The following is a 17,505-nucleotide window of genomic DNA, read 5'->3' on the forward strand; positions in this document are numbered from 1 at the left end:
CCGATATGGCCCGTGCAGAAAGTGTAACAAAAAACACAATTCCATAATTCACGAGGACGAGAAGGAAGGTGCCAGTGACAAGCGCTCCGTATAGTCATACTTGTTATGGCCATTTTTTGCCCGGATGCTGCACTTCATGATAAAAGCAAGCCGCTTTGCACAGTGAAAGGAGGGACCAAACTGAGTGATTTGACCCGCAGCAGCGCAAGTTTCACCCCTTAGGAACAGAGATGGCGCCACTTCTTTAAAAATATTTCAAAAAATTCTACAAGCTAAACCAATGAACCGATCTAAATGTTTAATATCTCAAATGAAAGCTTATTATATACGTTACTTTTAAAAAAATACTCAAAAAATATATACTGAATACTTTTGACAAAAAACGGCATCTTAAGTTTTTTTTTTACTCGATTGATAGTTTTTACTTGATTTCTTAAAAAAAATGTATGGAACATGAATAGTTTAATACATGTGCATATTACTGAATAAACAACAAGTATTATACAAAAAACATGACACCGATACCTCTCATACTTCACGAAATATGAAGGTTTGAATGTGAGTGTAAATTTCTTCAAAATATATTTCAAAAAATTCTACAAGCTAAACTATTTGACCGATTTCAATATTTAATATCTAAAATAAAAGCTCATTATATACATTACTTATAAAAAAATACTCAAAAAACATATACTGAATACTTTTGGCAAAAAACGGCATCTTAAGTTTTTTTTTCTTACTCAATTGATAGTTTTTACTTGATTTCTTAAAAAAAATTATGCAACATGAATAGTTTAATACATGTATATATTACTGAATAAATAACAAGTATTATAAAAAAAACCCGATACCGATACCTTTTATTCTTCACGAAATATTTAAGTTCAATTATGCACGCTCTTACAAATAAATTTATTTAAAAGAAATCTTCAACTGCAGTAAGTGCACTGATTTTAATATGAAATGTGTCATATGAAAAGAAATCACCCAATTTATTTTAATAAATAAAAAATAAATAAATTAAAACTGAATAAAGTTTTTTCCTGGTGCTGAATTACAAAAAAAATAACAAAATAGAGATAAAACTATGAAAACGGATTATATCGCGTATATTGAATTTATAATACATCCCGACGTTTCGAAACGTCGGGATGTATTATAAATTCAATATACGCGATATAATCCGTTTTCATAGTTTTATTTCATGAGTAACTATCGCGGTAACCGAAGACAATATTAACAAAATAGAGATTATTTTTATTTAAAGTGACTACATTTGTAAACAAAAAACTTAAATGTCCTCTTCGGTAGATGTAGAACTGAAAAAGAAAAGTCGTTTTGAAGCACTCGTACCATTTCAATACTCAAAATCACCGATCATACATGAACTGGTTGCTGTAGATTACTGTTGAATTATATTTGTGCCTAGCTGATTACCATTAAACCTATAATTTTGTGCCAGACCTATAATCAGTGGTCAGCATGCAAAATAACCCTGGATTGAGAACTACATTAACTTACTTTTGATTTGTACAGCCACCTTTGCATGATTTACACTGGGCCGTACATGGTATGCTGACGCGATGACACCCATAACGCATAGTTTCGCAGCCAGATTTACAGCCACAATGGTCCAAGAATCTTAATTGCGACCAAATCGCTGTAACTGCCGACCATTCTGGAGTGCAACTCTCTTTTTCCTTAATCCATCCCCAAGAAGATGGACATGGTATGGAAACTTCTGGTTTCAGAGCGTTTCCCCATATATTGCCCGCTTGGTAAGCTGCTCGAAGTGCATGATGTAGGTGGCAGGGTAGGCAGGTTCCAATTTCTCGGCCAAATCATCTGCTTTAAAATTGGCCGAGAGATTTGTTCCCTGAACGAAGCCCTCCATTAACTGACAACGAACGTGGACAAATTTGGTTTTCGTACTGGAAGAATTCGTTCAGATCAAGCTGCCTTTCTCTGGCCACTATAAAAAGACGGGAAAATAGGAGTACGTCAACTTTTAAGTTTTTGATTTTGTCAGTTGTTAGGTGTGTACCTACATATTTTAATTTTAGTATAAAGTAACCCTAGATTTGTGTTATTGTTTTGCTATAGTTACAATTTCAAAAAACAAGCTTGTTACAAGCCTGCCACCTACATCAGCTGCTCTCTATAAACATGCACTTCGAGCAGCTTATCAAGCGGGCCATATATGGGGAAACGCTCCTCTGGAACCAGAAGTTTCCATACCATGTACATCTTCTTAGGGATGGACTAAGGAAAAAGAGAGTTGCACTGCAGAATTGTCTGCAGTTACAGCGATTTGGTCGCAATTAAGCCTCTTGGACCATTGTGGCTCCCAATCTGGCTGCTAAACTATGCGTTGTGGGTGTCGACTGTCGTCGCGTCAGCTTACCATGCACAGCCCAGTGTAAATCATGCAAAGGTGGCTGTACAAATCAAAATTAAGTTAATGTAATTTTCAATCCAGGGTTATATTTTGCATGCTGAGTTGCTGACCACTGATTATAGGTTTGGCACAAAATTATAGGTTTAATGGTAATCAGCTAGGCACAAAAATAATTCAACAGTAATCTACAGCAACCAGTTCATGTATGATCGGTGATTTTGTAGTATTGGAATGGTACGAGTCCTTCAAAACGACTTTTCTTTTTCAGTTCTACATCTACCGGTGAACCCGAAGAGGACATTTAAGTTTTTTTTTACGAATGTAGTCACTTTAAATAAAAATAATTTCTATTTTGTTATATTTTTTTTTTGTAATTCAGCACCAGGAAAAAACTTTATTCAGGTTTTATTTATTTATTTTTTATTTAGTAAACTAAATTGGGTGATTTCTTTTCATATGACACATTTCATATTAAAATCAGTGCACTTACTGCGGTTGAAGATTTCTAATAAATAAATTTATTTGTAAGAGCGTGCATAATTGAACTTAAATATTTCGTGAAGAATAAAAGGTATCGGTGTCGGGTTTATTTTATAATACTTGTTATTTATTCAGTAATATATACATGTATTAAACTATTCATGTTCCATAATTTTTTTTTAAGAAATTAAGTAAAAACTATCGATCGAGTAAGAAAAAAAAACTTAAGATGCCGTTTTTTGCCAAAAGTATTCAGTATATGTTTTTTGAGTATTTTTTTATAAGTAATGTATATAATGAGCTTTTATTTTAGATATTAAACATTGAAATCGGTCAAGTAGTTTACCTTGTAGAATTTTTTGAAATATATTTTGAAGAAATTTACACTCACATTCAAACATTCATATTTCGTGAAGTATGAGAGGTATCGGTGTCGAGTTTTTTTATAATACTTGATATTTATTCAGTAATATATACATGCATTAAACTATTCATGTTCCATACATTTTTTTTGAGAAATCAAGTAAAAACTATCAATCGAGAAAAAAAAAAACTTAAGATGCCGTTTTTTGTCAAAAGTATTCAGTATATATTTTTTATGTATTTTTTTAAATGTAATGTATATAATGAGCTTTCATTTGAGATATTAAATATTTAAATCGGTTCATTGGTTTAGTTTGTAGAATTTTTTGAAATATTTTTTAAAGAAGTGGCGCCATCTCTGTTCCTAAGGGGTGAAACTGCCGCTGCTGCGGGTCAAATCGCTTAGTTTGGTCCCTATTATCACTGTGCAAAGCGGCTTGCTTTTATCATGAAGTGCAGCATTTTGTTCATAACAAGTATGGCTAGTAGCGTTGCTGGCAACAGACAACGCATCAAAGTCGCCCTCCTCCTCGATCTCTGATAATAATATCGCACGCGCACAACACGTATTGCAGGTATCGAACGCACACATAGACGAAGACTTATACGCGCGATTGTCTTCGAGGCGTCCTGTAATATTAGCAACCGCCATTGTCGAAATTCCAGATAGTTACGGTAACTATCATAAAACGCGAGTGATTCTCGATAATGGGAGCGAAGGTTGTCTAATTACCGAAGCGTTGTGTGACAAATTAAATCCGCTATGTATACAGTCCACAGAAGAACTAAACGGTATCATGAATTTAGCTACACATAGTTCGCGAGTATGTGAGATCGAAATAAATTCACTTGTTACCAATTTTAAGGCGCGATTACAATGTCGAGTTTTACCGAAGTTAACCTCGTCATTGCCTACGTTTCCGAGTAAACGTAATCAATTCCGCATTCCAGACAACGTACGTCTGGCAGATCCTAGCTTTCATGAAAGTCAACCTGTTGAGGTCCTTATAGGAGCTGACATATTCTGGGAGCTCCTCGTAGGGATAGTTGAGATAAGGCGCTTAACGAACGGATCATTTTTAATAAATACCCAGTTAGGATGGATCGTTTCTGGACCTGTCTCCTCTAATACGCGCAATACAAAGCCTATTAATTGTAATTTTATGCAATCTCTTGACGCGACCTCATTAGATAATCAATTACGTAGGTTTTGGGAAATAGAGGAGGTGCAGGTAAATAACAAATCGCACGATTCGCGCAGCGAAGAGGAAATTGCATGCGAAGACCATTTTGTCAAAACGACTACCCGTCTCGAGGATGGTAGGTTTTGCGTGCAACTTCCTCTCAAAGAATCTCCCGAGTCTCTCGGTGACTCATTCGCGCAAGCGAAAAGACGCTTTATGTCGTTGGAAAAGCGCCTCAATCGCGATCCGGTATATAAAGGCATGTACAGCGACTTTATAAAAGAATATCCCGCATTAGGTCATATGAAACGAGTATATACCTACGGGACCCCTAATTACTTTCTGGCCCACCATGGAATTTATCGTGCACATGCACAAAAAACACGTCTAAGAGTCGTATACGATGCTAGCGCCCCCACGACCAGTGGCAAATCGCTGAACGACATACAACGCGTAGGCGCGCCTATACAAGGCGATTTGATTGCTATATTGTTAAGATTCCGTGAAAATAGGTTTGTTGCATGCGCTGACATCGAAAAACATTATAGACAAGTCCTAATTGACGAATCTCAACGCGACTTACAACTAATTTTATGGCGCGATAATCCAAGCGACGACCTTGACATATATCAGCTGAGTACCGTCACAGATTAATAAATAGTTACTACGTAACAGATACATCATTCCCATTCAAAAGCGAAAATACCTACGCTATAATAGCCTACAAAATCTTAATAATAATACCTGCTGCTCAGGACGAGAAGAAATATACCATAAGTACGCGCACAAAGAGTCGAGACTGCCTTGCTCGCCGTGCGAGCCACGTGCCAACGCGTCATCGTAAGAATGCGCTAGGGTTGTACCATAGAGTAACTTATACTAGAGCGGTACTGTCATAGTAAATTTTGTAACCCCAGTAAATTCACTGCCATCTGTCGACACACTTTAAAACTAAAAGTGAAGATTTATAAAAATACGATAGAATGTATTTAAATATAGATAAATGATTTTTTTTATTTGCATTAATTATTTTTATGATTTTGACCCATGTTCTTTCACTGATATGCGTTAAAATTGTTAAATAACAAACGAAACCGTCAACGCCATCTATACGACTGTAGGCCAAAACTAGTAGCGCCCTCTGAACGAGAATCAAATTTTCTTGATTTTCGAGGCACGTTTTTTCCTTAGACTGTATCCATCTATTACGGAGTTATATCTATCTTTGGTTGTACTGTTACTTATGTTATTATTGTAATAAAACGAATGTTGCGAATCAACCATATTTTTCATTAGTCAATCAAATATTTAAAAACAACACTTATAATACCTGACTCAAAAAACTCCTTAATTTACGATTTACCTACTTATGTTCAAAGAAATAAATGATGACAAAATTCATAAAGATAGATTTAAAATACTACTCACCTTTCTTCGTCTCTCGGAAATGAAAAAAAAACGACAAATTTTCCTTTGTTTTTTGACTTTTACACCCATCTACTGCACAATAATTACGTGGTTTCGGCATTTCGAAGCGTAGGCGCGGGAAACGTGCCGTGCGAGCGCTCAGGCGGGCGTTCGGCGGCCCTCTGTCGGTTGCATCGTCGACGATACGCCGAGCGGTAGGCATATAGCGCGTGGCTTTGAGCGAGTGAAGGAGGCCTGGTACCGTTACGTACGGTACGGCGGCCGCTGCCTTCCTCAGTTGCAGGTGTCTAAAACAATTGGCGCTAGAATGTATAGATCCCGAAGTAGCTAGAACTATTAGAGACGATTTTTACGTAGACGATTTTATTTCTGGATCGTCTACGATTCCCGAATTGCTACGAATTTGTGACGAAACCGCGAAAGTTTTAAGTTCTGGTTGCTTCCCATTACGAAAATGGGTATTTAACTTCGATTGTAACGATCAACGTTATAATGACGACACGTCAAAGGAATTATCATTAGGCGAGCACGCGCATAGTAAAACTTTAGGTCTCGGGTGGTACAACAAAAGTGACGAATTGTTCTATCACTCGCGACACGAGCCAAATCCTAAACCTGTCACGAAACGCATAATATTATCCACGGCATCACAGGTTTTCGATCCGCTCGGATTATTAAGTCCAATGATAATTATCGCCAAATGTTTATTACAACGGTTGTTTTTATTAAAGGTAGATTGGGACGCAGCTGTGCCCGATGACGTCACGCAAGCCTGGCACCGCTTCGTAAGCAACCTGGCTATTTTACCTAACATTCGCATACCACGTCATGTTATGTGCAATGATCCTATATGTATAGATTTGCATATATTTTCAGACGCAAGCCAATTAGCTTATGGCACTTGCGCCTATTTGCGAACGATTGATAATAAATCAGCTGTTACCGTCCGGTTGCTATGCTCGAAAAGTAAAGTGGCCCCAATTTCGCCTCCTTTGAGTACGCCTCGACTGGAGCTGTCCGCGTGCTTATTGGGCGCTAAAGTATATAATAAAATAAAAGAATCGTTCCGCGCGAAATTCAACCGAGTAATATTTCATACCGATTCAACTATCGCACTAAGTTGGCTCCGAATGCAGCCTAATTTACTAAAACCTTTCGTTCAAAATAGGGTTGCAGAAATCCACGAACTAACAAAAGAACATTCGTGGCATCATGTTAGCGGCAAGTGCAACCCGGCCGATTTGGTTTCTAGGGGAGTACAGTTGGACGCACTTCGCTCATCCAGTCTCTGGTGGAGCGGCCCTGACTTCCTTCATGACATTAATTATAATGCTCAGACTGTAGATCCGTCATTGTTGCCAGACGAGTCCCAGATACCCGAACGTAAAACGAATCCGATGACTAGTCTGGTATGCAACGACAATAACAATAATAAACTATTTACATTCGACAGGTTTTCTCAGTTCAACCGAATGCAGCGCGCAGCCGCGTACGTAATTCGCTTCATTCATAACTCGCGCAATAAGGATGCACGTCGAACCGGCGCGCTCACTGTAGATGAACTGAGGGAATCTGAGATATTACACTCGCGCTTATCGCAATTGGAGTCATTATCGGATGTTCACAACGCATTGACAAAGAACAAATGTATCGCAAAGGGTTTCTTAGCCAAATTAAATTTGTTCATTGACAATAATAACCTAATTAGAGTCGGAGGACGGCTTACCAATTCTTCTAGGTTTGATTACGATAAAAAACACCCGATATTACTTTCTAGTAAGCATCATTTTACTATTTTGTTGTTCCGATTTGAACATAAAAGATTATTGCACGCGGGACCGCAGCATATATTATTCTCGCTTCGCGAGGCCTGGTGGCCCGTAAGCGGTAGGAATCTTGCTAGGAAAGTGGTTCACAGCTGCGTTGTTTGCGTTCGTTTTAAGGGTAAAACGTTAACTCCTATTATGGGTAATTTGCCTTCTGAGCGATTAGAACCAGGGTTCGCGTTTGTCAATTGCGCTGTGGACTATGGAGGTCCATTCTACATTTTAAACCGCAAGGGTCGGGGAGCCACAACTGTCAAGGCGTATTTATGTATATTTATATGCTTTGCTACGCGCGCAGTTCACTTAGAGTTGGTTACCGATCTCTCTTCAGATGCTTACCTACTGGCGTTGAAAAGGTTCATTTCGCGTCGTGGTAAACCTTCAAAAATATTTTCGGACAACGGACGGAACTTTGTAGGTCTTATGAATGACTTTTCAAAGTTTTTAAAATCATGTTCGAGCGAAATAAAAGAGTACGCAATCTCACAAAAAATTGAATTTATTATGACGCCTCCTTATGCTAGTCATTTTGCCGGTCTGGTCGAGGCTGGTGTTAAGAGTTGCAAGCATCACTTGCGACGTGTGATAGGCGATGTCAAGCTAACTTACGAGCACTTTAGCACTATTTTGACGGAATGCGAAGCCATTCTGAATTCCAGGCCTTTGAGTCCTTTGTCCTCAGACCCGCAAGACTACACCCCTTTAACCCCTGCTCATTTCCTTGCTGGACGTCCGCTGACAGCCCCTGCGTGCGCTGACCTCAACGACGCTCCCGTGCACCGTCTGTCCCGATACCAGCGAGTGGAACAAATTCAATCATATCCGAGCTGCACGTCAGGACAAAGTGGACGCAAAATTTGGACGACCTAAAGGTGGATACCCTCGTCCTAATCAAGGAGGACCATGCTCCGCCCCTCAAATGGAGCTTAGGGCGAATCACCAAGACTTACCCGGGCAAAGACGGCGTCTCCCGAGTAGCCGATATCCGCACATCCCGCGGCACTGTACGCCGAGCTTTTTCGAAAATCTGCCCGCTACCTACGCATGATGATGACTAACTTCACCGTCTCATCTTCACATTGGAAGTGCACTCTTCCAAGGCCGGGAGCTTATGTTACGGCAATACCTAAAGTGCATAGAAACCGGCGGCGGCCCGTGACCTTCAGCCCGACCCGCGCCTAGCGACCCGCGCGCTTATCCCCGGCTGCGATGCGCCCCTACCACGAGTACCATGACGTCACACACATGTCATCGCGTCATGCCCCCAGCAGCCAATGAGAGGCGTGCATCAGACATGTCGTGATCGGCAGCCAATAGTGTAGCGGCTCGTCATCCCTGCGCGCACCAATGAAGACAGAGGATGACAACACAATTTGATTCTCACCGAACAACTTACCAGCCTACTCCTGTTTTAGTTTTGCTTATTTTTTTATAGATAAAGTTAATTTAGTAAAAATCCAGAATTAATCATTTCAACAACCTGCCATCCACATCAGCGCAAATCCTGGCCAGCAGAGCTATCTACGTATGTCTATACGCGCAGACAATCTGTATATACAATTTATAGAGGGATAAACACATCATCAGCATCTTGCGGCGGCTGACGACATTGGTAACGATGTGTTCCTGCATCGTGTTCTGGTAGATTCGGTCCCACTCGTTAACTGTTCGAGTCAGGTAGACTGTGCGATACATACCGGTGTCAGGGAAGTTGTACTTCTGTATCCACATCTTATAGCTGATCACGTTGGTGATGATGTGCTCCTGCATCGTGTTCTGGTAGATGCGATCCCACTCGTTGACTGTTCGAGTCAGGTAGACTGTGCGATACATACCGGTGTCAGGGAAGTTGTACTTCTGTATCCGCATCTTGAGGCTGATCACGTTGGTGATGATGTGCTCCTGCATCGTGTTCAGGTAGATGCGGTCCCACTCGTTGACTGCTCGAGTCAGGTAGACTGTGCGATACATACCGGTGTCAGGGAAGTTGTACTTCTGTATCCGCATCTTGAGGCTGATCACGTTGGTGATGATGTGCTCTTGCATCGTGTTCTGGTAGATGCAATCCGTGACTAGTAGATTGCTCGAGTCAGGTAGACTGTGCGATACATACCGGTGTCAGGGAAGTTGTACTTCTGTATCCGCATCTTGCGGCCGCTGACGACGTTGGTGATGATGTGTTCCTGCATCGTGTTCTGGTAGATGCGGTCCGTCCATTCGTTGATGGTGACCACTTCCCGGGTTTCTTGGTACACTGTGCCTTCTCGCGTCTGAAAGCATTTAGTTTCATTTAGTTAACGTGAACAAAAATTACGCTTGAAAGGTCCAGAGTAACAATAGTTGAACCAAAGTTTAAAAGTTTTGAAGACGGGAATTTTCTAATTATCCATCGGTGGTGACTGGAAGTTTGAAAATCGCAGATTTTATCTCTACTTTATAGCCATCGCTAGGATTATTTGTCGCCAAATTGCAGTTTTTCCCCAGCCAGAATAAGAGTGCAGGCCTCTACGAAGTGTTTTTTCATTATCAATGTTTAGCTATATTCTGCAAACTGAATACCTACGTGTAGGTCATATTTAATAAGCTTTTACTATAGGACCACTAGACTTATATTGACCGGGATATAGACCGTGATTACCTTTTGAATTGTTTATGAGCTCCCGATATTTCGACGAAGTTACATAACCAATTCAAAAGGCAATCACGGTCTATATCCCGGTCAATATAAGTCTGGTGAAACTAACCGTGAATCTTTCAAAACTCTTACCCCGACCAACCCCGAAATCACAAGATAAATTATTGTACTTTTGAAAGCATAGATCTGATATTTCAAACTGCATTAAAGAATCTAATTTTTACGATTTCGAGGTTGATTCCATAGTAATAGGTGTTTAATATGACATAGTAAATATGCGGGGTTACCGCACAGCAGGGATGTTGCCAATATTCGCATCCGCATCCGCGACCGCGGAACTTTCGCATTATTTTCAACATCCGCATCCTCATCCGCATAAAATTGATGCGGAGCTTAATGCGGATGCGGATGTGGAATAGGTAGGTACAGGAACGTCTTAGCGGCGGCGTAAGTGCTAGGTAATTTCGTCATTAGCCAATAGGAATCTCGTTTCGTTTTTGTGATTCGTCGATCGAGCACTTTAGCCTATGACGGACAGCGACAAGAAGTGAAAAGTTTGTTTTATTTGGACTTTAGTATAGTAATGCGATTGTGGGGCACCTATATTCTTGTTCAAATACTAAGTTTAGTTTTTTTTTTTTCAAATAAAAATTACTAGTGTAATATTTGACGTTTTTTATGTGCCTTATCTCGACATCCGCATCCGCATCCGCGGATGTGAACCTTTAAAAATCCGCGTCCGCGGATGTCAAAAAATCGGCATCCGCAACATCCTTGCCGCAGAGTAAGGCTATGAAAAGAAGAGTAACGAACCTTGTCAATGAACATGCAGCCATGCATGCCGGTGATCTGGCAGCGGCGCACGTCGGGAACCTTGAAGTACGTGTGCAAAAGGAGCTGGCAGCTGAACGTTAGTTCCTTGCTGGGGTTGTACACGCCGATGTTGAAGTGGAGTTCCTTCTCGCGGAGGATCAGTCGGTATGTCAATCTGAACCTGCAAAGAGATTACGTATTTGTTATTAATTGTCTGTGATGACTGATTTGTAGCAGTAAGTTGCTATAAAAACTTACAAAGCGGAGATGGCCCCGGCATTTGCAATATTAATTGTCGTTGTCAAAATGCGCGCTGTCTCGCTGTATAGTTGACTCGCCCGCGGCACAAAAGCCTTGGGGTAACATTTGAGCTCTAGACAAACTTCTACACCTACAGTTATTCTCGTTGATACTCACTGGAAGTGCCATATGGAGCGTGTGAAGTCGTCGTCTATGAGACAGAGCACGGCCTCCACGTCGCCGCTGGGGAGCCGCTCTTGCGCCTTCTCTAGATGCCAGCGCGCTATCCGTACAAAGCCGTCTGTGTAGTCTGTAGGTACTCACTGGAAGTGCCACATGGAGCGTGTGAAGTCGTCGTCTATGAGACAGAGCACGGCCTCCACGTCGCCGCTGGGGAGCCGCTCTGGTGCCTTCTCTAGGTGCCAGGGCGCTATCCGTACAAAGCCGTCTGTGTAGTCTGTAGGTACTCACTGGAAGTGCCACATGGAACGTGTGAAGTCGTCGTCTATGAGACAGAGCACGGCCTCCACGTCGCCGCTGGGGAGCCGCTCTGGCGCCTTCTATAGGTGCTAGCGCGCTATCCGTACAAAGCCGTCTGTGTAGTCTGTAGGTACTCACTGGAAGTGCCACATGGAGCGTGTGAAGTCGTCGTCTATGAGACAGAGCACGGCCTCCACGTCGCCGCTGGGGAGCCGCTCTGGCGCCTTCTCTAGGTGCCAGCGCGCTATCCGTACAAAGCCGTCTGTGTAGTCTGTAGGTACTCACTGGAAGTGCCACATGGAGCGTGTGAAGTCGTCGTCTATGAGACACAGCACGGCCTCCACGTCGCCGCTGGGGAGCCGCTCTGGCGCCTTCTATAGGTGCTAGCGCGCTATCCGTACAAAGCCGTCTGTGTAGTCTGTAGGTACTCACTGGAAGTGCCACATGGAGCGTGTGAAGTCGTCGTCTATGAGACACAGCACGGCCTCCACGTCGCCGCTGGGGAGCCGCTCTGGCGCCTTCTATAGGTGCTAGCGCGCTATCCGTACAAAGCCGTCTGTGTAGTCTGTAGGTACTCACTGGAAGTGCCACATGGAGCGTGTGAAGTCGTCGTCTATGAGACAGAGCACGGCCTCCACGTCGCCGCTGGGGAGCCGCTCTGGCGCCTTCTCTAGGTGCCAGCGCGCTATCCGTACAAAGCCGTCTGTGTAGTCTGTAGGTACTCACTGGAAGTGCCACATGGAACGTGTGAAGTCGTCGTCTATGAGACAGAGCACGGCCTCCACGTCGCCGCTGGGGAGCCGCTCTGGCGCCTTCTATAGGTGCTAGCGCGCTATCCGTACAAAGCCGTCTGTGTAGTCTGTAGGTACTCACTGGAAGTGCCACATGGAGCGTGTGAAGTCGTCGTCTATGAGACAGAGCACGGCCTCCACGTCGCCGCTGGGGAGCCGCTCTGGCGCCTTCTCTAGGTGCCAGCGCGCTATCCGTACAAAGCCGTCTGTGTAGTCTGTAGGTACTCACTGGAAGTGCCACATGGAGCGTGTGAAGTCGTCGTCTATGAGACACAGCACGGCCTCCACGTCGCCGCTGGGGAGCCGCTCTGGCGCCTTCTATAGGTGCTAGCGCGCTATCCGTACAAAGCCGTCTGTGTAGTCTGTAGGTACTCACTGGAAGTGCCACATGGAGCGTGTGAAGTCGTCGTCTATGAGACACAGCACGGCCTCCACGTCGCCGCTGGGGAGCCGCTCTGGCGCCTTCTCTAGGTGCCAGCGCGCTATCCGCGCGAAACCGTGCTGCGGTCCGAATGCCCATTGCCCGAATTGAGCTGCAACATGAAGACATTTCTTTAAAAAAATGTCACCTTAAAAAAAACTGTGACTTGGATGTATTCCTATTTTAATAATAATAATAAAATATTTTATTGTACATAAGGAGCACGTTACATAATAAACAATTACACAAGGGTTTGTACAAACATGACAGTATGGAGAGGTCAGACTTTCGACCCCTAAACTAGGTAAGCACCTGTGCCTTAGGGGCTAAAGTTCGTCTAAATTCGATGTCGAAACAAAAATGAAGGTCGTGTACAGCAGTAAGATAGTAAAACATTAAACTAATTGCTATAAATAAATAGTTGCTTAAGTTATTTAAATTTATCTACACTTTAATTATACATTAGCTAGTTGCCTCTGCCTATGTTATTATAACGAGGAGATTTTCAGTCTCATTGTAAGTTAGATTTAGCAGCCAGTCTTGTACTTTAATTTTGACTTCCCGCCTTGTCAAGCTATAAATTGCGATTAAATTATTAATTTTGTTATATAGACGTGCGCCCTGCGCTTCGATCTGTCGACGGCCAAACGCTGTGCGGCAAGACACCGTTTTACAGACAGCGTGTCCCTGTCGTTTTTGGGCGTTAATATTATTAAATGGCACTAATGAATGCTGTCTCAAAATTGTACGCAGTAAGTATATCTGCCTTACAGAGAGCACTTTGGACTCTAAATAGAGTTGAGTTGTAGGGTAGTCGCGTTTTTTAAAGTGCATCACTTTGAGGATTGCCCTTTGCGCTCTCTCTACCCTGAGCAGTGTGGTTTTATAGGTTCCGCCCCACACTGGGATGCAATAGGTAATGACAGCTTGGCACAAGCTCTGATAGACTAGGGAGAGGATTTCAGTAGATGCAGTGTGCCGAAGCTGCTTGAAGATGTATATTAGCTTGCGGAGTCGAGTACATAGAGCGTCAGTATGCGACGACCAATCAAGCTTGTGATCCACATACACGCCTAAATACCTAATGTGGGGGACTACAGAGAGGGAGGTACAAGTGCAGTTTGTAGATTTAGGGGGGCAGGTGTGGACCCTAACTGTATTGGTAATATCCGGAGGTTTTGAAGAGTGTGGAAGACGGAAACGCACTGCTTTCGATTTTTCAAGGTTGAGCGTTAAAATGTTCTTCTTCAGACACTCCATGACCTTGACTAGTGCGGTTTCAGCGTTGATCTTGGCCCCTTCCCAGGTTTTATCGTACACAAGCAGAGCCGTGTCGTCTGCGTAGGTGAATATGTCGCAGTTAGGGATAGAAAGTTGGCATAGTTCGTTATTATATACAAGGAAGAGAGTTGGACCAAGGATGCTTCCTTGGGGAACTCCGTAGCAAATAGTTTCGTCATTACTACAGTAGGTGCCGATTTTAACACATTGAGTGCGATTAGATAGGTAAAAGGTATTTGTCTACCCCACACCCCACAGTCTGGTAACAGTTAGGGACCTCTAACAAAAAACCAAAAATCGACGTAAATGCCACACTACTTTGCTTAAATTTACAATTTTTATAGTACCTTAAACATAATTTTCGTATATTATGTCCATATATTAAAAGCAGTAATCCCTACTGCGCACTCAATATTTAATAGGTATCGTAATCAAAAGTTAAATTTATGTATCAATAAATTAGTATTACTCCGACGCCTATTTATTGCAAAAAAAAACCTTCTTAGTGCACGGAGCCAATAATAAAAACCATATAATTGTATGTGCACTCACTACCAATTACATACGATAGCTATAATAAATTTGTAAAATACCAGTAATTTTATTTTTTAACGTTGAAATAACGATATAATTTAATGTGTTATATTGCCAAGAATCAGTTAATAGTAAAGTTACCATGCAGTACCTATTGTACTACGGCTTATTAATTAGATATAAATTACTATTCAAGAATTGCAATGACACTAATGAGATTTGACGTAATACATACACACAATAAACTAAATAACTGACTCTAAACTAAATGTCCTGAGAAAGTGACCCTTTTTATTGGTTTTGAGAGATTTTCCATGATGTAAATGGAAATAGTAACTTGAGACATTATTTCTCTAATCTACCCATGGATCGAAAAAGTGAAAAAAAAAACCCGTGTGATTTAGAAAACCCACACAATTATACAATTTAAAAAAGTATGCAATTTTTTTAACGGCTCAAGAAATCAAAACCCGACATTTATACGTAACAACCTAAATTAAAAAAAAAACATACATCGTAAAATATCAACATGTACCTAAATGTACCTACATGTACCTGTAATTATGACTACCGTTTGCCCTATAGTTTTAATTGCTTAATCCAAATTTAGAATTAATAATTCACGAATATGTCCTTATATGTGTATAACACCTGTGGGTCTGTACACTGTCATGAATGTCATGATACTGGCCTCTTAAGTGTGACCAGTTTAAAATGAGCTAGAAATTCGTGATAACTATATGTATTCGAAGATCGCATTTATACGAATTTGCTTGTACCAGACCAGTTGTCAGTTATGGAACGGGTTCCAGTAGTTTATACTGTTTATAGATATTGGCAGTTTACTCTCAGTTCCCTGAGGAGTTATAACAGGTGTTACTGCATCCTACGTTGTAACGTTACAAGTGTATTTTCCGCATAAACAGTTAGGTCTAACTTTAGAGCATTTTCACATTGTCCGATCCGATATCGGATGTATTTATTTATTTTATTTATTTATTTAAATATGAAACAAACGGTCATACATAAAATATTGTTACAGTTTCTTCTCTTAGTCTAGACCTATAGTTTCCATTTTTATTAAACATATTTTTATATATAGCACGAAAAAGTACCTATCTTGGCTTAAGTTCAGCAGATTAGTAAAAGGTTACACAGAATTTGCGAATAGGTATCGACAAACATGACATATAGCCATACTTGTTATGAACAAAATGCTGCACTTCATGATAAAAGCAAGCCGCTTTGCACAGTGATAATAGGGACCAAACTAAGCGATTTGACCCGCAGCAGCGGCAGTTTCACCCCTTAGGAACAGAGATGGCGCCACTTCTTTAAAAAATATTTCAAAAAATTCTACAAACTAAACCAATGAACCGATTTAAATATTTAATATCTCAAATGAAAGCTCATTATATACATTACATTTAAAAAAATACATAAAAAATATATACTGAATACTTTTGACAAAAAACGGCATCTTAAGTTTTTTTTTTTCTCGATTGATAGTTTTTACTTGATTTCTCAAAAAAAATGTATGGAACATGAATAGTTTAATGCATGTATATATTACTGAATAAATATCAAGTATTATAAAAAAACTCGACACCGATACCTCTCATACTTCACGAAATATGAATGTTTGAATGTGAGTGTAAATTTCTTCAAAATATATTTCAAAAAATTCTACAAGGTAAACTACTTGACCGATTTCAATGTTTAATATCTAAAATAAAAGCTCATTATATACATTACTTATAAAAAAATACTCAAAAAACATATACTGAATACTTTTGGCAAAAAACGGCATCTTAAGTTTTTTTTTCTTACTCGATCGATAGTTTTTACTTAATTTCTTAAAAAAAAATTATGGAACATGAATAGTTTAATACATGTATATATTACTGAATAAATAACAAGTATTATAAAATAAACCCGACACCGATACCTTTTATTCTTCACGAAATATTTAAGTTCAATTATGCACGCTCTTACAAATAAATTTATTTATTAGAAATCTTCAACCGCAGTAAGTGCACTGATTTTAATATGAAATGTGTCATATGAAAAGAAATCACCCAATTTAGTTTACTAAATAAAAAATAAATAAATAAAACCTGAATAAAGTTTTTTCCTGGTGCTGAATTACAAAAAAAAAATATAACAAAATAGAAATTATTTTTATTTAAAGTGACTACATTCGTAAAAAAAAACTTAAATGTCCTCTTCGGGTTCACCGGTAGATGTAGAACTGAAAAAGAAAAGTCGTTTTGAAGGACTCGTACCATTCCAATACTACAAAATCACCGATCATACATGAACTGGTTGCTGTAGATTACTGTTGAATTATTTTTGTGCCTAGCTGATTACCATTAAACCTATAATTTTGTGCCAAACCTATAATCAGTGGTCAGCAACTCAGCATGCAAAATATAACCCTGGATTGAAAATTACATTAACTTAATTTTGATTTGTACAGCCACCTTTGCATGATTTACACTGGGCTGTGCATGGTAAGCTGACGCGACGACAGTCGACACCCACAACGCATAGTTTAGCAGCCAGATTGGGAGCCACAATGGTCCAAGAGGCTTAATTGCGACCAAATCGCTGTAACTGCAGACAATTCTG

General features: G+C 40.5%; 1 protein-coding gene across 1 annotated transcript in view; it reads right to left on the minus strand.

Annotated features, from left to right (window-relative positions):
• LOC134755701 (uncharacterized) overlaps nt 1-17,505 on the minus strand; it is a 68,892-nt gene that overhangs the window by 11,623 nt on the left and 39,764 nt on the right. The window contains exons 4-6 of the mRNA XM_063692249.1: nt 13,015-13,171; nt 11,128-11,308; nt 9,793-9,949 (exon numbers count right to left, since the gene is read on the minus strand). Of these exons, the coding sequence (XP_063548319.1) occupies nt 9,793-9,949; nt 11,128-11,308; nt 13,015-13,171 (495 nt within the window). The remainder of the gene's footprint in view (nt 1-9,792; nt 9,950-11,127; nt 11,309-13,014; nt 13,172-17,505) is intronic.

Source organism: Cydia strobilella, chromosome 3 (assembly GCF_947568885.1).
Source record: "Cydia strobilella chromosome 3, ilCydStro3.1, whole genome shotgun sequence".
NCBI classification, from domain to species: domain Eukaryota; kingdom Metazoa; phylum Arthropoda; class Insecta; order Lepidoptera; family Tortricidae; genus Cydia; species Cydia strobilella.